The sequence below is a fragment of the Ictalurus furcatus genome, chromosome 21, assembly GCF_023375685.1.
Source record: "Ictalurus furcatus strain D&B chromosome 21, Billie_1.0, whole genome shotgun sequence".
Lineage (NCBI taxonomy): Eukaryota > Metazoa > Chordata > Actinopteri > Siluriformes > Ictaluridae > Ictalurus > Ictalurus furcatus.
In genome coordinates, this window is record NC_071275.1 from 11065357 (window position 1) to 11087921 (window position 22565).

Sequence of the window (22565 nt, forward strand, 5' to 3'; positions counted from 1 at the left end):
AGCTCAGAACATGGGTTTCTATTTACTACAAAGTGCGGATTTTAATTTGATCTGATTCAGGATGCATGCGTGTTTACGGTGTGAGGAAAAGACAGTCACAGACTTTTATTCTGAGGTCACGCTGGAGTATTAATAGTGTTATTGCTGTTAGTATATTGTGCTGTAGTAGACTATCAGATCAAGTAAAAGGGTACTAAACTATAACTTGTTGGAAATGTAGACATAATGTACCTTTGGGGAAAAAATCAGTAGGTAGGCTACCCAATTAGAGGTAATTAACTTAAAGCTTTAAAGGTACACGACATGCACCTTTTCAGGTAGAAAGGTACAGAAGTTGTACACATGAAGTCACTAGATATATGTATGTATGTGTGGGTGTGTGTATAGTGTGTAGGCATCATGGTGTTTTATTTCATTGTCGCTGTTATTACTGTTGAGGAGTCGAATTGTGCTCCAGAATAAGAGCAGCTGTTGAAGAATGTGATGAACGCCTCAAATGATGTGTGAAGACTTCTAGAACTAGGACATGCCCGTTTCATATTCTATAGGATGCTGCGTAAAAGTTCATATAAGATGTTAAAATGTTGTCGGTTGGATTAGTGCAATGGTTGCTAAAGTGAATATCGAAATATTTATTTATTTATTTATGTGTTGTTTTTTTTTTACAGCCTTGTATGTATTTTATCAGACAGTTACTCAGGTGACTGGACTGAATGTAACTGATGCTAACGTCAACTACTGACAGGGTCAGGAAGGAAATAGTTTGCATGCAGAGGAGACCATGTGGTGTGTGTGTGTGTGTGTGTGTGTGTGTGTTCGTATGATTAGAGGGAACGTTTAGCATACATCTCAAATCAGAGATGAATGAAAACTTGGTTTGGCCTTATAATGGAGGAGGAGGAGGAGGAGGAGGATGGTAGTGAAGCAGACTCTATGTGCGTACGCGTCTTTTTCCTGTTTCCTCTCATTGGTAGCCAGCTCCGAGGCTTCTCCTCCTCTTTTCAAACGGAATTAAAAGAAAGGCCAGAGAACCTATCGCTGCGCGCCTGCCCGCTCGCCCGCCCAACCCTCCCAACCCTCCCTCCATCCCTGCCTCCCACCGCCATGCTCCAAAGTTGGGCCACTTCAGCTACTCCAGGGAGGTTAGCAAAACCAGCAGACCTCTGACTGAGTCGAGGCAAACATCTAAACATCATCTACCTTCATTCAGTTTTTTTACTCTCTGCATACTTTGTGTAAAACACACTGCACTCTTTAGTTGTTGTTGTTTTTTATCCAAAGCGCGCCTGAACGCACTAGTGCGTGTGTGTATGTGTGTGTGTGTGTGTGTGACTTTTTTCTGAGACTGTTATTTACTTCAGTGTTTCTGGAATCTATTTTTTCGTGCATGGCTTTTTAAAACACTGGATCTGCTGTAGTTGTAGTTTCCTCTGACTAAAGCGAGACTGGACTTATCTCTTTTAACATCACTAGGGACTATTAAATATTTTTAGAGTAGCTGTAATGGCTACTTTACCAGGAACGGTTCCTCGAATGGTTCGGCCAGCACCGGGCCAGAACTACCCCCGCACTGGATTTCCCCTTGAAGGTACAGCTTTTCTGATTTTATTTTATTTTATTTCATTTTTTTTACAAAAATTGCTTATAAAATAGTGTTTTTCATAAAACACTATTTCACGCACACTGTATTTCCTAGAGCAGGTAGTATTCTTTTTTAAACGGAAAGCTCTGGGAAAGAAGAATGCTAAGAAATGTAAGCTCAAAAGTGATCATCTTGGACAATACTTCATTAAATATTATAGCTTGTTGTTGTAGCATCACTTGGGCTATGTATCAAAATTTCAGATAAAACTTTATTGATCCCGAAGGAAGTTTTTGCGCCAACTTACTCCAGACAACTGTATTTGTAGCCTATATGAGTAGATTTGGTAAAAAGCTGTGATTCTGTAATAAAATATAATGTAATATATAATTTAATTTTTTTTATTTTAGTTCTAGGAAAGTGCATACATTTTTGATAAATAAATAGGTACATATACACTAATGATCAATATGCAACAGAGCAAGAGTATTGCGCAAAATGTTTATTTATAGTTAATATAATTGCGGGAAAATGGTTTATTATTTATTTTTTTTACATTAAAAAAACTAGCAGTATGTCGAAGCTGCATATATCCAAGCACACACACACACACACACACAAGCACACACACGCATAAAAAGTTACACTTGCATGCAGAGCTACAGCACTAAATGGGAGTGTGATGAGACGGAGTTCGTGCTTAAGGGCCGTTTGATGAAAAATGTTCAAACTCACGAACCTCGCGTCTGCACTCGAGCTTCGGGATTTAGTGAAGTAGTCGGCTGCGGCAAATGGAAGTAAAAACACACAGCTAAGAGACGGCTCAAAGGATCACGCCAATATTTGTACTGCATGACTAGGAATAATCAAGGTGTAAAGTGCACGCGCCTTTTAGTGCCTCTTGAATGCGAAATGCGGCGCTCAAGTGTTCTGCTGCCTCAAATGATGCATGTTACAGGACAAATAGATGGAGTGTGTCTGGCATGTGTCTGGTGTGGAAGGGGTGGGGGTGGTAATACAACAGAAATTACTTTTTAAAAAATACTTGTCATGCATTTTGAAATGATTCATTCACGTGCATTTCCATAGACAAAGCCACCACAAAAAAAACAAAAAAACATTGCGATTGACTTTATGTGCTTGTGGGTTTTTATAACTTCTTGATAACTTGCGACGTGTCTGATTTTGTATTTTGTCACGAGGCAGTGTCCACCCCGCTGGGCCAGGGTCGAGTGAACCAGCTCGGCGGCGTGTTCATCAACGGGAGGCCTTTACCGAACCACATCCGACACAAGATCGTGGAGATGGCGCACCACGGCATCCGGCCCTGCGTCATCTCCCGACAGCTGCGCGTTTCCCACGGCTGCGTCTCCAAAATCCTGTGCCGCTACCAGGAGACGGGTTCGATCCGGCCCGGAGCCATAGGGGGGAGTAAACCCAGGGTAAGTTAAAACGGTAAATAGTCAAAATCCTAAACATGGGCCGTCAAAGAAAACTCGTTCAACTTTTATTTTTGCAAATTGTTACTGACACAAGATGTTTTCGACCTATTCAAGGCGCACACTCACATTTGTCGCTTACTATCTTACCTTCAAGGTTACATCTTTGGTACCTTTAGTATGTATCTCTATACCTTTAAAATAATTATGATACATGAATTTAACTTTAAAGTTTTACGCTGAAAGTTATATTTAAAGATATAAAGATTCCCACCAAGACTGCGACAAGCGTAGTACAGTGTAGTACCCTTTTTTTTCTAAACCTAGCTAATGATTTGCACATATTTACTAAATATTTCCTATTAAATTAAATTCGGAAATGTAAGTTAGATATTATTATTATTATTATTATTAGTAGTAGTAGTAGTAGTAGTAGTAGTAGCAGTAATAGTAGTATTAATCCTTAATGTGGCATACACTCTCAGAAACAGGTCTAAAGGTACTACTTTAGGCTACTTTTCCATGTTTCTGGTGTGGTACCATGAACTTTAGTACATTTAGTGTGGGTTGCTGCTTGTGTTGTACCTTTAATTAGCTTCCAAGCTTTTTCCAAGTTCCAAATGCGCACCATAAATTATTTTTAAAGGTCTAAAGATATGTAGCGACTAAAGGTACAGAAGAGAAGTCGCAAGGAAAGGTACAGGTTGATACCTTATTATTCCTATTTCTGAGAGTGTATATTAATATTGGAAAGTCGGAAAGGTTAGTTAGATATTTTTTCTTTGAGTCGAATAATAAGATAGAAGATAGAAGATTATACAATATAAATAGCGAAGTTATGGAAAGTAACTCATTATTGACATAATATCCACACCGCTTTAAATCAGAATAGGTTGTTTGACAAAGCACATAAACATCATTGTTTTATTTATGGCACATTATTGAACTATGGAATTAAAATACTCTATTTTTTTCATGCCTTTTGTGCAAAATCGCCGTTCGACACTAAAGCAGGTGGCAACGCCCGACGTGGAGAAAAGGATTGAGGAATACAAGCGTGAAAACCCGGGCATGTTCAGCTGGGAGATCCGCGACAAACTGTTGAAGGACGGAGTGTGTGACAGAAGCACGGTTCCTTCAGGTGAGGCCTCATCTGGTAAGCACACTTTTCTTCCTAATGACACCTAATGCTCTCTCTCTCTCTCTCTCTCTCTCTCTCTCTCTCTCTCTCTCTCTCTCTCTCTCCCTCTCTCTCTCCTGCACATGCGAATATTCGCTTAAAAAAATATAATATATATATAAAATATAAAATATAATATTCACACGATGTCACACGTGTGAAATGCACCATCATATGTTTTCTCACGTGATGACGTATTAACCACGTGTGATATGTAATTGATTTTTTAAATTTATGTAAATATATTTTTTTTAATTGTAAAGTTCTTTATATATTATGGGTTTTTTCTGTTTTTTCTTTTTCCCTTTTTTTTTATCCCAGTGAGCTCCATTAGCCGGGTTTTGAGAGCACGTTTTGGAAAGAAAGATGATGATGATGATTGCGATAAGAAGGAGGAAGATGGAGAGAAGAAAACGAAGCACAGCATCGATGGCATTTTGGGAGACAGAGGTTAGTGTTTTATGATGATGATGATGATGATGATGATGATGATTATTAATGAGTGCACGTGCTCTGATTAACGGATATATAATTGCCCCTATCATTGTCCCGCTGCTTTTTTTGGGAAGAGAGATTGATGATGATGATGATGATGATGATGATGATGATAATGTGGAGGTATGAGTGCTCTGTTCTCGGCAGTCAGGGGGAAATCGCGCTCGTCCTCGGCACACAGGAAATTAGCCATGCTGTTAGCCACCCAGTCCTTCACTCAATTATTTATGGGAGCCCTGACGGAAGGTATTTAGCGCCGTCAATTCATTTGTGGAGCTCATCACTCGCTCAGTTTAACCACCAGCCTCGACAGCTGACAGCTGACCAATAATCTCTCAGCAACGCCGTCACTTTAGCTCACACGGGAGTGGGTCTGTCATTTTAAACACACCATGTAATTAAGCTATAATAATAATAATAATAATAATAATAATAATAATAATAATAATAATTAATTTATTCTGACAGTGGTAGCTATAATAACAGCTAATCATATTATAAATAAAATTATATATAAACAACGTTTTTTTATTTTATTGTAATAGTTTTAACAGTAATAACGACTAAAAATTAATAATGATTGCGGTTCTTAATTTAGAAGTCATATGCAGTAGTAATGTTATTATAAATTATGTAATAATTTAATATTATTAGCATTAAGAACAATAATAATAATAATAATAAGAAGAAGAAGAAGAAGAAGAAGAAGAAGAAGAATTTTAACGTCCATTACAGCGTGTATTGGATTTATATTAAATGCAAATGTTATTTATTGCATTATTTGCATTTAATGCAATTGTATTGTATCGTGTATGTTAATATTATTATATACATATATATTATATATAATAGCATTGTAGGCATCTAGTAATGTTATAATGACAGTGTTTATTTTGTAATTGTAATAATTCTAATAACTGAAAATAATGAATAATAACTGAATCTATATTATTATTATTATTAGTAGTAGTAGTAATAGTAGTAGTAGTAGTAGTAATAATAATAATAATAATAATAATAATAATAATAATAATCTCAAACCCAAGGTTGCTTTGCAATTATTACAATTTTGAGAACTGAAACAAATGCACAAATATATATTATAAACAAAGATGTATAATGTTTATGAATAATTCTAATGTACATTTCCTTTAATAATAATTTCTATTACGTTTTTAGTATGATTGATTTCTTGCGTAACAGCTGAACTGAGCAGTGGAATTCTCTTGTAACACAATAGATGTCATATGTGCATATGACTATTCAGCGCATATGATAGTACTTTAACACAAGAAAAGCTTTGTGTAGACTTTAGACATTAAAAATGGGTGAAATGTGAATAAGGAATGGTGGGTGCGCGCGCCTTTGGATAATGAGACCGCTGGAGATCTCTTTTTTATGACATAGCCTAACGCAGTGTGCCTTTAAAATGTTTGAATTGTTTCTCTTTTTATGCTTTCATTTGTATTAGTTATTTATTATAGTCTGCTTACTGAAAACATATCAATGGATAATAATCAGAGTAGGCCTGTGTTTTGGAAATATTGTTATTCTAGGCTGCTGCTAGATATTTCAGTATGTAGATAATAGGAATGTTATGTAGGAACTGTCCTGAAGTTTTTACACGACAGATCATTTAGTCGGAATGAATCGGAATGTTGTTTTGGGAGCATGTTGGTCCGTTTTGCTTATTAATTCTTTACAATCTGGTTATTTATTTTTATTTAAAAACGTGTGTTGCGCTGATTGATAGGAAGTAGCAGCATGCCTGTGTTACAGCTTTAAGCTGTGTGTGTGTGTGTGTGTGTGTGTGTGTGTGTGTGTGTGTGTGTGTGTGTGTGTGTGTGTGTGTGTGTGTGTGTTTAATGATTCTCACTAATCTGCCTTAATAGCATCGTGTCGCGCCGTTCAGTTCCTCAAAAGAACCTTAGTACTTAGAATAACGTTAATGCTTATTTGTGTGTGTGTGTGTGTGTGTGTGTGTGTGTGTGTGTGAGCTGTAATAGCCGCCGGGTTTATTTGCTAGTCCTATACGAGGCGCATTTTATCCTCCATCATATTGCACGCGCTCAGGTTTCGAGCACAAACCTAGTGTTGAATATTTTTTAAAGCCTGATTAATCTGAACTCTTTATTTATGTTCACTTTCATCTCTAAAACGGCTCACCGCGGATTTGCCTGGAACGTCAATTCATGAGGTTTTAGTGTATTTTTCTGATGCGATATTTATTTATTTTATTTATTTATTTATTTCAAAATAAACTATTAGTAAACATTTCATATTTTTATACCGCAAGTGGTCAGAGGCCCTTGATGCTTTACATGCAAAAGTTTGTATCCTCATGGTATCCCAATAAATAAGAATAAGTGTGCATGCATTAAAATCTAATACATACTATCCTATGAGCTGCACTGTAATGACGCGTCATAACGCCCTATACAACAACGTCCTAAGTGCTGAATTAACTCCGTATCGCAGTGGTTTAACATAAACTGTCTGGACCCTCTTTGGGTTTTTTTTGTTTGTTTGTTTGTTTGTTTGTTTTGTTTTGTTTTGTTTTGTTTTTGTTTTTGTTTTAAAAAAAAAAAAAAGACATGCACCTAATTTCAGCTTCATTTTGGGCTTCACCTGACATCCTCGTTACGCAAACACAACACACAAATTTAGAGCAATTTGGAGAGTTTGGCCTCAACCTAGCGAGCTTAATTACCCTCTAATGTGTTATGACTCGGCGCGCAGCTCTCTCTGACAGCTCACCTGGTCCTCCTTTTGTCTGTCAGACGCGAGAAAGGGAAAAAAATCATCATCATAAGTGAATAAATGCGACGTATCCGTGCGTCCATTTATCGGGAACCATCTGCACCAGTCGCACCAGTATAAAGACGCGTCACAGAGAGACAGAGAGGCCATGGACACTTCAGCAAACCGGAGGATTACCTGAGGTCCTCAATCTAATCAAACAGAGGCCAGGCGGGATTTAGCGGCGCTCTGAGGGGATAATAACGCGCGGCCAGAGCACAGATAGTCCTGCTGGGGCTGTCGGGCAGCAGGCTCGCTTTCACTGTGCATATTCAATTAAAGATAGATCCCTGGCACCCGAGGATATTCCGGACACAAAAAGAAAAGGAGACAAAAGAATGTCTGAATAATCAGATATCACTGTCATGGAGCGCCAGGAGAAAATCACCCGGGTCGCGTTTTAAGCATAATAAAGGACAATCACATCACGTCAGTGTTGCCCTGTGTTGAATTAACCCGTGCTGTGTAGAATTAACTCTACCAGGGTTGAATTAACACCTAAAATGTAATATTTGCATTAAATATTAGTGTCCTGTTGAGATTCGTATAAGGAGACAGGCTGCGTCGAAATGTAGAATTAACACTTGAAGTGTAAAATTAACTCGTAAAGGATATAATTACAGTAACTCTCTTGGGGTTAACACCTCATGTGTAACATTTGCATTGAATATTGGTATAATATTGACATACAGGAGGCGTAGAAGAAAAACATGCAATTCTGAATGAACACTTAAAAAGGGCAGTAAAGTGTTCTGTTCCTTGTTGCTGGTATTACCGTCAGGAAGTAGATCTTTTGTCACCTAGCAAGGTGCATGTAGTTTACCTTTAAAGCTTTATCTGAAAGGTGGCCGAATCACGGTGCAATAATGTAGCTTAAATATTTTATGTATATCTTACTGTACCTATACTTCCAGGTCAAAGGACTAGGGAGTGTAACCTTGAATACCCTTTTCTAATAAAAGTGTACAATTAATATTTACAGGGTTGACTCAACCCTAAAATGAAAACTTCACTTGTTGTTGACCTTTTTGTTGTCAATATGCCAACATTTATTTATTTATTGCAAAGAGTTCATCAAATGCAAACATGTCCATCAAATAAATATTGCACAGGTTAATTGTTAAATTAACAAAAGGTTAATACATATACATACATATATACATATATACATATATATATATATATATATATATATATATATATATATATATATATATATATATATATATATATATATAAAACATTCAATCTCCCCATGTGCGCACGTGAGTGAGTCCGGTTCCTGGTGAATAGGTGAATGAGCAAGGAAACTTCAAACAAACCCATCTGGAATAGGGTGTGTGTGTGTGTGTGTGTGTGTGTGTGTGAGAGAGAGAGAGAGAGAGAGAGAGAGAGAGAGAGAGAGAGAGAGAGAGATTTAGCGAAAGTATGGCGAAGATATTTAGCTATTAATAACATTTTTTCCTCGGGCGCGTGAAGAGTCACACCATGCGCACTTTTCGCGCAGATGAAATTGAGGGAAACCCAAATGTTGGGCAGAGATAACACCGAGCATCACAGCCTGGACCCTAGCTCTGCATTCACTGCATTAAACTCGGATTAACCTCCCCTTTCACCCTTTCACCCTTTCAACACTCATCTCATCATGGAATTTACATCGCATGCATTTCTTCAACTCATATAGCCTAGAGGACAATAATAATAATAATAATAATAATAATAATAATAATAATATAAAAATCGTTATTATTATTATTATTATTATTATTATTATTATTATTATTATTATTATTATTATTATTCGTCGTTGTTTTATTTTTCATTAGCTTTCCATATTTGGATATGGATATGAACACCAGTGCGCATGAGCAATGCGCATTTCAGCCATTTGAGGTATATTTAGACTCTCGAAATGCTATTTTCACCATTTCACAGGATGGCTTAATAAATTGAGCAGATCTCCCACCACAATAAAAGTACACTCGAGCCATTGTTGCTCAACAGGGCGGGAGGGAAACGGTTCCTCTCCGCATTTAACCCGATTTAAATCCGCTTATAAAGACGCCTGTAATTCCTGGAACCAATTAAATTTTCCCGAACCAATACCAAGTGACCAGCAGAGCCATTACGCTTATATGAAAACGCATGTGTAATGGAATAGAGTTCAAATCCAGTTATTATTCATAATAAAGACAATTGTCACAATATTGTTATCCTTTAACGCAGTTAAACTTTCATCAGTATTCGTGTTTCCGTCTTCTGATGGGAGATTTTGAGGAGCATTTGACAGTTTTTATGTTTTGGGCAGTGATAGCACATTGAGATGTTTATAAAGTTTTTTTTTATCCTTTTGCTCATCAGAGCCTTTCGTGGTGACAGAAACGCAATGAAAGCTATGGCAGGACAACAGTGGCTTTTTCAATCTGATCTATTTTCTGTATCTGTGAAGATGAGCAGGAATATAACATTTCTCCGAGTTTTTATAGGGTTTAATGATATATTCGGAGTCCGTGCTGTCTATCGGCCTGTCGGACATCTAGATGAGTTTTTATTAGACGTTTATGACAGTGAGTGTCAATTTAATTTCCTTCTGAGAGGTTAGAGTGTTAGGCGGTGTGTTTAGCGGCTTCAGAGTGTGTTAATGGTTCTGGAGGATCAGTGTGTACAATTGATTTTGACATGCGCAGATTGGGGCTCTATCATCTGTTTGAGATCTGCTATGAATATGAATCCAATATGAATTTTCCTCTGATATACATAAAACAGCATAGGATGAGTATCCTAGATTTAACTAGAGAATTAAAAAAAAAAACTTTATTTGTATTAGGTGTATGTAGGGATGTATGTATGTATTTGGCAATTAAAACGCATCACATTCAACACGATGGACAATACTGAGTTCACTTACAGTGTTTATAAGTGTAGGCCTACGTTCAAACCTTTAAGATATTTTTTAATGTCTGGAGATTTTGGTGATGGTTGTCACATGAGAACAATGTTTATAGAAATTATATAGGCTTTACTAGGTTTTAAAGCTTTTAGAATGAGCGGAACGAATTTCGTTATCAATTTCAGAGACTCGGTCTCACGTGACAATTGATATTTTTAACAAGAGTAGGCAAAATCAGAAGAAAACCAACACAACCGCTAATTTCCGACCCTCCGTGTAGCTTTAATAACGCCTCATAATATGAATTTACTCATTTGAAATCGTGATACTCGTTTCATCCAAATATTAGTCTATCTATCTATCTATCTATCTATCTATCTATCTATCTATCTATCTATCTATCTATCTGTCTGTCTGTCTGTCTGTCTGTCTTGTGAAAAGCTGTAGTATAAATTCCTTCTATTATTATTGTTGTTGTTGTTGTTGTTGTTGACATATGTGTAATAATAGCTAATAATAATAATAATAATAATAATAATAATAATAATGACATTTGAAAAAAATGTAAACGTGCATTTCACCATGTCCTGTCTGGAAAATGCAGATGTGGACTGAAGTAAACACTTGACAAAAATGTGCTCACGTGAAAAATCGACATGCCGTACACGTGAAATACTAATAACTCGTGAAAATAAAAATAATCGTAAGAAATGATTTTGGAAATTTGGTGAAATGTGGGAAAAATTAAAACGCATGCACGTGAAAAAAATACGTGACGTGACTAAAGACCACGTGTGACCCATGTGGTTATTTACGTATGACGTTCCTGTGACCTTTTTGTAAATATCGCTTATTATTTTCATAGGATTTCTTAAACCTGCTGTGAAAACGCTGGGAAAGCTTACTACAGAGGCGATCTGAGCCGTAATAAGTTGACATAAAGCCTGCTACAGAGTGCGTTAGTGCGTTAGTGGGCGGATTGAAGTGCTTATGGCATTTACACACATTAGTGCTCAGCAGCAAGAAGGGTGTTAGGAGGTGTGTTGACTTTATGGCTAGAGAGAGAGAGAGAGAGAGAGAGAGAGAGAGAGGCAGGTAGTGGTGATCTGTGGCCAGCATGTGGCCATCCTAAACTAATTGGGTATGAAATTAATTATAGGGTGGAAGTGCCTTTAAGACCTTAAAGTTTTCACACATTTTAAAGGTGTAACAGCGGATTAATGGCTTATAGCCAGCATTAAAAAATTACTGCAGCTCTAAAATTTATACTGCCTCTTAAAGAGTGTCAGAGACAGTAATAAAATAAACTAAAAATATGTTGTTGTTGTTGTTGTTGTTTTTTTAAATGCATTTTACTTTTTTTTTTTTTTTTAAATCTAATCATGGTTCTGATTCGAATATTATTGAAACTAGGGTTCTGTAAGGTTCTGTTTCAACAGAATTTCTGGAATCACTTTAAATCATTCTGATGGTTAGATTTTTTTAAAACATCTTTTTATAAATAAATAAATAAATATCCCTATTGTTCACTTTTCTCTTTTTTTATACCCAATTTAATTAGCCTCCAAAGGTTCCAGGGACTTATTCAAAAGTATAAATAACTAATTAAATTAATTTCACTTATATTGCTATGAAATATATACAACTTAAAAATGGTTCCTACTGGAATCTTAATTACAAAAAAGAAAGAAAGAAAGAAAGAAAGAAATGGAGATGCTTTCTTCTAATAGTCTTGTATATATAAGTGTTCTGCATATTGAGTCTACTTTTCTATCATGCACTACTCTGAATATTAAGGACGCCTCTGCTTGTGTGTGTGTGTGTGTGTGTGTGTGTGTGTGTGTGTGTGTGTGTGTGTGCGTTTTATTATTTGCATTCTACTTTCTTAGACTTTGTGTGTTTCTTTTTATTCCGTGAATAAGATATCGAGGAGAGCTCGAATCACTGAATCATCCTCCATGCTGCTTGAATGGAGAGAAAATTCAATTGTCTTCTTCCCTTTTTTTAATGAAAAGCATTTTGTTCTGTAATTGAATGCTGCCTCTTTTTGTTCTTGTGTCGGTTCTGAGACCTCTCTGAAGTCTGACAGGCTCCTCTCCGCATTGTCCGACAAACTGCTCCTGCAAAAAAAAAAAAGGGAAAAGAGAGAGAGAAAGAAAGAAAGTAAGAAAGAAGGAAGGAGGGGGGAAGGAAAAATGGAGCCCTCTGTTACTTTGTGTCTTCAGACTCGGTGCACTATTCAGAGGAGTTGATGAACTCCTTCAAAAAGTTTATTAAGGCGAGGAAGACAATGAGGACTGAAGCCCGAGGCCCAGTGAGCAGACAGTTTATAAACTAGAGGCCATTGTGGCACAAAGGCAGATGCATGAATACTTCTGAATGGAGGCTTCAAACTGACACGATCGGGCTGGACAGCAACACGTTAAAGAGAGAGAGTGAAAGAAGACAGAGAGAGAGAGAGCAAGAGAGAGAGACGAGTGCAGTGTGTATCAGTGTTATTTATATAAATCTGCACTTTCACACCAATCCAGACAGTCCACTCTGATCAAGTTTGATAGGTGTAGTGTTGATGGATGCGGGGTTTACTTGTGCTTTTGGTATTTCTGTTCATTTATTTATTTATTTATTTTCATTTTCACTGGAGGTCACGGCTTTACAATCATGTTAACTCTGTTAAAACAGAAACAAAATGAAAATAGTCACATAAAAAGTGTAGCTAAACATTATATCATAGAAATATTTGGGGGCAATTTCTAGATTTGTCTAGAATTTGTCTAGTCTCTCTCTCTCTCTCTCTCTCTCTCTGTCTCTCTCTCTCTCTCTCTCTTTCTCTCTCTGTCTCTCTCTCTCTCTCTGTCTCTCTCTCTCTCAGTTCAGTTTATTTGCATGAATGTGCTCACATTGTTGGCAAAACAAATAGTGCAGGTAGACTGGTACAAAAATTATATGTTTACATGGAATACACACATCTCTGCATTTATAGACAGACATGACTGTCTATCTGTCTGTCTCCTTACCTGTTCTCTCTCTCTCTCTCTCTCTCTCTCTCTCTCTCTCTCTCTCTCTCTCTCTCTGATTTGTGACCCCATCTTCCCCAAACTTAATTGTGTTTGAGAGTCCTGTGATGTGATGATGTGATGTGGTGGTTTTATCCCTCCCCAATCTGGCAGGTGTCCACATTAGCAACACAATCGTCCTGCAGAGCAGAACCCCATCACACACACACACACACACACACACACACACAAAGGTTTAGAAAGGGGTTGGGAATGTGTGGCGGGACGACCCAAAGTGAGGGAGATTACGCGCAGAGACAGCTATTAGCAGGGTTAAAGCTCCTCTAAACAAACAAGTTAAAAGTCCCAGATGATGAAAAGATCAATAACGCTTCAGTTAAAGAACCGGAGCTCTGATGGCTCTCGTCTCAAGTCCCCAGGCTTTCTTCTCGATTGTCGCTTTCTTCTTTAATATCACAAGCCGCCTCTCCTCGAGGTATCTGTATCGGCAATCCAATTTAGGCTCAGTTCACTTCAGCATTCAGCTAAAGATCTGTTTATCGTGAGCTTGGCTCGACATGGGCCGTGTGATGTACTGTAATGAGCTCTTTAAAAACTCTGGGAATGGACAGAATCGGGCTCCTGTTTGGTCGATATGGCTTCAGGATCGCACGTTTTCACTTTCATTAGACAAACCTTTTTCCTGAACAGGAGATAGGAGACTGGGGAAAGGAAAAGACGTTTGTCACTTTCAACTAGGTGTTTGACGTGACGAGACAAAATGACGTCTCTAAAGGCCATTTCCCCTCCAATCCATCTCCGTCTGGTAATTCTTGACCATGCCTTCGGAAGGACGAGGGCCCTCGGTGTCGGAAATAAATTCCCAAAGGGGTTTTGACTCCAGGCTGTATTTTGCTCTTAGAGTGGAGGCAATTCCGATTAAATTGGACCTTTTAGAGCTGATTTCTTGTCACACACTTGAAATACCTCTCAGAAAGCAAACAGAAAGAGAAGGGCCCCTTGTTTCAGGGGTTTTGTGTGAAGCTCATTTCCTGTGGAGTGTTTTGATTGTGGTGTTATTCTATATTTGTTGCCTTTTGGGTGTGAATGGTATTGCTTTCTTCTCTATTCTAATTACTTTCATCCTCATTAAGCCACAAAGGCATGTGTTTTTTTTATTATTTATTTTTATTCTGCTTCAATAGTAGTATCATTTCTGTTGTTTGACATATCACTCTAATGAAGGATGACTTAGAAAGTACCTTATCATCTCTCATAAAAGCCTTGTTTCATTATTTATGGCACTGTAAAACACAAATAACTGCTGAAGCAATGCAGTGTGTCATGAACAAATGCAATGAGTTTCTTAGCTTCGGTCACTAAAAAATACATCTCAGGCCACTATATAGACATATAAAGCACATAAATCACCATCTTCTCATGATATATGTTTTCCAGTTTCAGGAAAGTGTGATAAAATGACAAATTTTCAGTATAGGTTTATTAAAGGACGCACCTTTAGCAATTCTAGAAAATAAACGCTTATAATGAGCTGGGCTTTTACTAGTAAACCTAGTGTCTTATGTGAATGCGTCTATTTTTTCTTTAAAATTGCATTTTATTTGTGGTGTATAATTGTGTGTCCTGTTGCACAGATTTGCTCCTTTAATTTTAAAAGCATTTTAAAGGTTTGAAAAAGCTTGAAAGGTTACGCTGAAAAATATACTGTTTCATTTTAGATGAATTTTCAGCAGGCAAGAAAACTGCAGTTTTACAAAAATTGTAAACAGTTAAAAAAAATGGTTCTAATGCTAATAAACATTTTCATTATTTCAGCAGGACATACTGCATGACATCTATATTCATCCTCTCCAAACAAATTAAGAAAATTATTCTAGTTAAAAAGGGAAAATACAAAAAAAAAATTATAAATTACAAAAATAGTGTAAACCTTCACTAAAAGTCTGCCTACAAATGGAGGATTTTCATTTACATTTACATTTTACATTTTCAATCATTATTTATTTCTATTTGTTTATTTCTGTTGATTTTTAAGTCCAACTCCTTGCTATAACATACACCTTCATAACACTCTCATTAGTCTAAATGTCCCTTTCTTGCTTTCTGGGATTGTTGATTTTAGATCAGATTGTAAAGTCTTTCTTACATTTTTGTGATTAGTTCTCTCTCTCTCTCTCTCTCTCTCTCTCTCTCTCTCTCTCTCTGCGTGTGTGTTTTTATGTTGCATTTGTTTGTGTTCAGTTGGTGGACATTTTTATATCATTTTTACAGCTTCATGTTGTAATTTGCTTTAGATAAAAATGTCTGCCGTGTTAAATACATTAATACATTAATATATCTAGCTTTAAATTCCTGGTTTAAAATGGTAATAAATAACCATTTCTTGCTCGCTATAACCATGCAAGATGTTTAAGCTGTAGCAGTCTTTGGAAGGGGTTAAAAATGTCAAACCGATCCGCTTGACCCTCTTCCCTTCTCCTTGTTGTGCTTTTTCGGAGATTAGACCCCCTGCATGGTTGGCTCGTATTACGATCCTCAACAAAGTCTCCTGTAACATTGTCCTGTAAATGATTTTAAACTTTTTGTCAGCTCAGATTTTCACTGCCTGCCAGTTTTGACAGCTGGAGCGGATGGGCACAGTGTACCGGATTATTTGCGAGCCGCTTGTTTACCACCGAGGCGCAGTGGAAAAGACAACAGGAATTTCCCCTCTAATTTCATTACAATGGAGAAAAACTGCCCCACATAATGGGCAACACTAATTAAGTTTGGAGCCGTGCATGTAGTCTGAACACTGATGAATTAGAGTCATTCACATCATGCTCGGCTGCTTTAAAATCACCATTAGCGCATGCTACTTAGGGCCATAACATCGCCCATTTTATGCTTCTGATCCCCTCCACAAGTGGAATCTTCATTATTTTCATTTAACGTCTGGCCATTCTTTCAGCCGCACACCCACCAGGATGATAAATATGCTCTTCGAGTGTTGCAAATCAGAGATGTTTTACACCAAATACATGAAAAAACATGCAGAAGGAGGCTAAAAGGTGTTGAAGAGGTCAAAGCTGCTTGTGCAAGTCCTGTAACTTCACATAGAACAAAACAGGCTTGTGTCCTGTTTATGAATAATGAGCTTATTTATGCATCGTTTGTCGCTCCGTCTCTCTTTGACAGCCATTGAGAGTGTTATCAGATGCTTCACAAAGAAATGAGGGAGAATGCAAACTAACAGAAATATATATATTTTTAAAAGCCAATAATAAGAAAACAAACACTATGAAGTAAATTAGACTCATGCAAACTTTTATTATTACTGTTACTTTCCCATTTTTACTGATATTTGTATTTGTCTTGATGTCTCTCTTACTGTATTTGTGTTTGATTTGACCTTTTTATGTCTTCATCTGATGCTACGGATTATCTTAATTGGCAATATCTTTGAAAACAGAACGAGTCTTCAGACTAAATCTTAAATGTTTACTGTGTATTTGTTTGCTTGTGAATATGTTGTTGTGATAGTGAATATTAAAGAATGCCCTGTACATATTATTACACAAGATTTTTGAATCTACTTTTCAAATCTCCTCAAATTTTTTCTTGAGTGTTAGAAATCAGACAAGTTTTCAGGTGGCATGTTGCCTCTAATAATGCCTTCCTATAGAATTTTTTGATGCCACAAGATTTGGATTTCCCATTTGAGTGCCTGCACAACCTTTTCGACTCTTCTTTCTCACCTTTGTTGTCCTTCTTAATTTGATTGCTGTGGCCATGCCCTTAATTAGCTGGGAACCAATATCAGGAAATGAAATACTTTTCATTAGGATGGCAATTTCTAGTGCGTATAGTGTGAATGTTAGGGTGGCTGACCCCAAAGACGACCACCGCCGGGAGAAACATATAGTTTATTATCCTAGGTGATGCAAGGAACTGTCATCTTAGACTGTTCGATACTGTACGATTGTGATTCTTTTGGGATTTCTCACTATGTGGATGGTCATTTCAGAAGAACCTTTACAAACATTCATTTGCACATTAAAAACAATTTTATGGATAAAAACCCTAAACTTTCAAAACTTCCAAAAAGGTGGTGGTGGTGGTGCTGGTGGTGCTCATGGTGTGGAGGGATAATCTCACCCTTCAAGCCCTTCACGCTTTATATTCAGGCATGCCTGTCCCCTGGAGCTTGGGCACAGGGAGTCAATATGTCAGCGTTTATCGATACCCCACCAAGCTGCACAGCCTTGTCAGGGCCCTATTCAGGCTGTAATGGCCCCCTGGTGTGCGGCGTCTATGCGGGGCTAAAGGAGCCGAGAGGCCCCGGGCCCGCTCTCCTCCGACCGCTCAGCGTCTTTACACACATGACAGGAACCATAAAAGAGCAGCGCCTCTGCCATTTCTCTCACCCGCATTCTCTCTCTCTCTCTCTCTCTCTCTCTGTGTATATCACTCTCTCTTCCTCTCTCTCTCTCTCTCTCTCTCTCTCTCTCTCCCTTTAAAACCTCTTCTTTTCTACCTCTATTAAAGAAAAAAAGACGGTCTAATTGTTTGTTGTGGGAGCCAAATATTATAGAATCCTTCCCTCCCCTTTTTACTTTTTTTCTTCACCTTTCACACTTGGCACTTTTGTCATTTCTAATGGATGAGAGTTTTATCTCAATGTTTTGAGTGCAAGGATGTCGTTAATTCAATAATGCTGATAGATGAGAGTGAGAATGGTTTTGACAATGAGGCTCACTTGATAGCTTGAGGCAGCTGTCCTGAAGAGAGAACTATAAACTTAAGCCCTATTTGGACGGGTTTATTTTTTTACTAGTGTATGTGAGGTAATGTAATTAATACCGGCGTATCTCCAGTGTATCTTTTAGTCCTGTTTTAATCCTTCATGTCATTCATTTTTCTGGAAATATTCCATATTTTACCTCCTACAAAATAATTTGTAGAAATAACCGACACTTCTCTGACACGTTCTTTAAAAAGTCATCTTTTAGTTTGAATTAACATGCTGGTGTAGATTTTGTTATATCCTGCTGGAAAAGAGTTTTCTCACATATTTTCAGTATAGTGACACTCCAGGAAGTGCTCACTCTTCTGTTGTTTCTTACCAAAACCAAGTTTTAAACACAGAACATTAAAATATAGATGACTTTTAAAAGGACGTGTCAGAGAAGTGTTGGTTTTAGGTAAGTTATTGAGTCCCAGGGACGGTGGAGTCACAGTGGTTAAGGAATTATGCCTTAGGTATTATCACAAGGTTGTGAGTTCTGAACACAATCCCTGCCACTGATCCCAATCCCTGCCACTTCCCCCAATCCCTGCCGCTGTTCCCGATCCCCTCCACTGATCTCAATACCCGCCACTGATCCCAATCCCCGCCACTGATCCCAATACCTGTCACTGTTGTATCTTTGAAGAAGACCCTTAACCTGTCTCAGTTGTAAAACACTTTGCATGAAAGTATCATAGATGAGATAAATGTAAATGAGATAAATGTTCCTAATACAGGTGCAGCCTACATCCATGTTTTGGTCATGCGACCTACTAATGATCTACAACAAGTGCTTAGAATCAGTTAGCATTAAAGATATGCATTGTAAAGACACACCCATCTCTGTTATTTATATAGAGATCTTTTAGCCTGTGCAAATTGATCATAATTCCTATGCACTACATCCCTCCAGCATTATTCTGGACAACTAATCCCATCCAAATAGTACTTTTGACTTAATGTTTTCTCTGTTTCTCCTTGTTTAAGGGCAGTGTGGATAACTCCTTCTGAATCAATAGAGTAAAGGAACACAGGAGTAGCCCTTTGATTCAGTGTTTGTAAGCATCTGGTCAACTCAGAGCCACAGAAAAGCTACTGAATGGATGAATGAACAAACCTCAGTGGGAGTTGTGTCGGGATAAAAAGTCGGCCAATACAGAGAAGCTCACAGTCAACGCATATTTACACCTTTACAAATCTGATGTAGTGTTTGGCTGGAGGAAAAAGTTAGGCTAGTGTCCTTTCTTTCTTTCTTTTTTCTTTCTTTCTTTCTGTACAGCCATATTTACAAATTTGAGTAATTTTTCTTTCAGTAGAGGCAGTATTCCGTCATGTCTTTAGGCTTAACCATGTTTGTCCCTTTAAACACTTTAATAGCAGTGGAAAAAAGAATCTGGGCACAATCTTGCTTTTAAAAAAAATGCTAATTCTTTCCTTGTCAGATTTTTGATCTCACAACAAATTCCCCTCAAGTCCTCCACCTCCTCCTTCTTCATCTTCTCCTTCTTCATCTTCATCTTCTTCTTCTTCTTCCATGGGCACACCAGTATCTGAGCTTTATCTGCGAGAGACTTGTGTTTATATTCAGGCTGCGAGCCAGAGAGATATGTGAGAGAGGCAGATGGACGTCAGAGATAGCAAATCAGATCAGACGTCTCGTTTTGGGAACTGTTTGTGCAATGAAGGCGTTCTTCTGTGACTGACAAAAAGCATGATTGCAACAAGAAGTCACACAATGGCAGGCACGAAATAAACATGTAAACCAAACAAATAAAGATAGGAAAAGATTAATTCTGCACTGTTATTTTGGTCTTGTGATTATTTAGGTGGGAGGGAGGTGGTGGTGGTTGTCATTTACACTCAACTGGTGTCATCCGCTGCTTCATGTCAAGTCCCTGAAAAATAGCATGTGTGAGGACCTGTTTGTAATTATCCTGGAACTAATGCGCTTTTCAAAATGAGCCATTATGAGCTAATGCCTCACTGCAAAAAAAAAAAAAAAAGCCCCGTCTGTTTTTTTGTCCCTCTGTCTTGGGTAGTTTGCGAGGTAGCTACAGCTGATACCGAGGCCATTGGTTACGGTATTAAAATAAGGCTCCATGGAATCTTGCCGTAATGTCGAGCTAATGCTGATTCAAAGGCAGGCATCGCAGACGAGGCTCGAGCCGCCTCTACCGCCCTCTCACCATGTCATGGAAGCCTTTCATCATCATTTATCCCTGACTAATTCACAGGATTTTGGGTGATGGTGAAATCTGCACTTCTACCTCCAGTGTCCTATTCAATTGTCTCTTTTTTTCCCCTAAATAGCGATCTTTAACACTCCTTTTTGAGCTTGGACACTGTTAAATTGTATTAAACTCAATTCTGCAATTAGATTTATTTCTGCTGCCTGATGCAATATGAGATTAAGGTTGATCTTCGCGTTATCGTGCTCTATTCAGTGGTGTGGGGGTAAAGTTTTTGCTCCTGCAGTCACTTCCCTTGCATCTGCTCGCATGCTAGAAATTGGGTATGCTAGAAAATGACTGGAGTACTGAAGTAATTACTGAAAAGGCGGACACTCCATTTAAACAGATTTTGTTTAGGAGATGTTCATTTATGGAAGGAGTCTCCGGTGTCAGCACTTTGTAACACCTAGAGGTAAAGCTGTAACTCTGACATCTTCAGGTTACTGGAGGTGTGTTTTATGCTTTACATAATAGACACAAATATTGTCTTTTTTTTGTTAACTCAAGCTAAATACTGCCTCATTTGGAAGGTTTAAGCTCCTTATTTTGGTTAAATTTGAACAAGAATCAGTCCTATGTATCTGTTTCAGTCCGAATGAAATGCTGCCATGGTTCTTTCCTGGATAATTTGCTGTGTAATTAGACCCAAACAGTTTAACATGTAATATTTTTAAGCATACATAACCTCTGAGAAAAGGTTAGACCATTTTCCTGATCCGCACGTTTATCCCCGGCGCATGCCTTCGTCTGTGGACATGAACCTCACTGCTGGAATGTCTTTTTATGAAGTGTCCAGCTGTGAGGTGGAGTTGATCAAGGCTCTATTACCTCACATTTAGTCAGGACTGCCACTGAAAAAGGCCCCTCGAGAGACGGGGCGAGAGAGAAGGAGTGAGAGAAGAGGAATAAAAAGGCAACTGCGAGGTCAGAGGAGGAGTTTGGAGACAGGTGATGGATATCCCATGTGCAGGGGTTTGAACATGAGCTCTGCTACCACACTGGACTAGCTTAACGGACCTCATATTGTTTTAGTCATTATGTGGAGAAGCTCGGAGTGACCAAGAAAGTTTTTTGGCAAATGTTCCTGAAATAGAAGTTTACTGTGCTTGTCATTAGGAACAAAGATGCTGGTGTGGTTTATCGTTTTAAAGGCATCTTAGTTAGATGAAAGTAAAGACACTGTCAAAGAAAGGAAGAGTTTGGAGTTTTAAATGGAAGGTTACTGAATATCCAGGTTTAAATGGGGAAATTGATTTAAAGAGTGCAATGGTGGTTTTTTAGTCCTTTAGTCCTCTTCATGCTTTTTCCCCCTAGTTTTTTACTTTCCTCCTAATATCCTTATATACGCCATTATAGTGTAGTATAGTATAGTGTAGTGTAATGTGGTGTAGTATAGCGTAGTATAGTATAGTGTAGTATAGTGTAGTGTGGTGTAGTGTGGTGTAGTATAGTGTGGTGTAGTATAGTGTAGTATAGTATAGTGTAGTGTAGTGTGGTGTAGTATAGTGTAGTGTAGTGTGGTGTAGTATAGTGCAGTATAGTGTAGTGTAGTGTGGCGTAGTATAGTGTAGTGTAGTGTGGTGTAGTATAGTGTAGTGTGGTGTAGTATAGTGTAGTGTAGTGTGGTGTAGTATAGTGTAGTATAGTGTAGTGTAGTGTGGTGTAGTATAGTGTAGTGTAGTGTGGTGTAGTGTGGTGTAGTATAGTGTAGTGTAGTGTGGTGTAGTGTAGTGCGGTGTAGTATAGTATAGTAAAGTGTAATATAGTATAGAGTGGTGTAGTATAGTGTTGTATAGTATAGTGTAGTGTAGTGTGGTGTAGTATAGTATAGTGTAGTATAGTGTAGTATATTGTAGTGTAGTATAGTATAATGTAGTGTGTAGTAGGGCGGTTGTGGTTCAGGTGGTAGAGCAGGTTGTCCACTAATCGTACGGTTGGCGGTTCGATTCCCGGCCCACATGACTGCACATACCGAAGTGTCTTTGGGCAAGACACTGAACCCCAAGTTGCTCCTGATGGCAAGTTAGCGCCTTGCATGGCATCTCTGCTACCATTGGTGTGTGAGTGTGTGTGAATTGGTGAATGAGACACAGTGTAAAGCGCTTTGGATAAAAGCGCTATATAAGTGCACCATTTACCATTTGGTGTAGCGTGGTGTAGTATA

The 22565-nt window shown here is 37.9% G+C and overlaps 1 protein-coding gene across 1 annotated transcript in view; it reads left to right on the forward strand.

Moving 5' to 3' along the window:
* Window positions 1–1174: 1174 nt before the first annotated feature.
* pax7a (paired box 7a) overlaps window positions 1175–22565 on the forward strand; it is a 58889-nt gene continuing 37498 nt past the window's right edge. Inside the window, exons 1-4 of the mRNA XM_053652907.1 lie at window positions 1175–1588; window positions 2789–3024; window positions 4033–4177; window positions 4523–4651. Of these exons, the coding sequence (XP_053508882.1) occupies window positions 1504–1588; window positions 2789–3024; window positions 4033–4177; window positions 4523–4651 (595 nt within the window). The 5' untranslated portion in view covers window positions 1175–1503. The remainder of the gene's footprint in view (window positions 1589–2788; window positions 3025–4032; window positions 4178–4522; window positions 4652–22565) is intronic.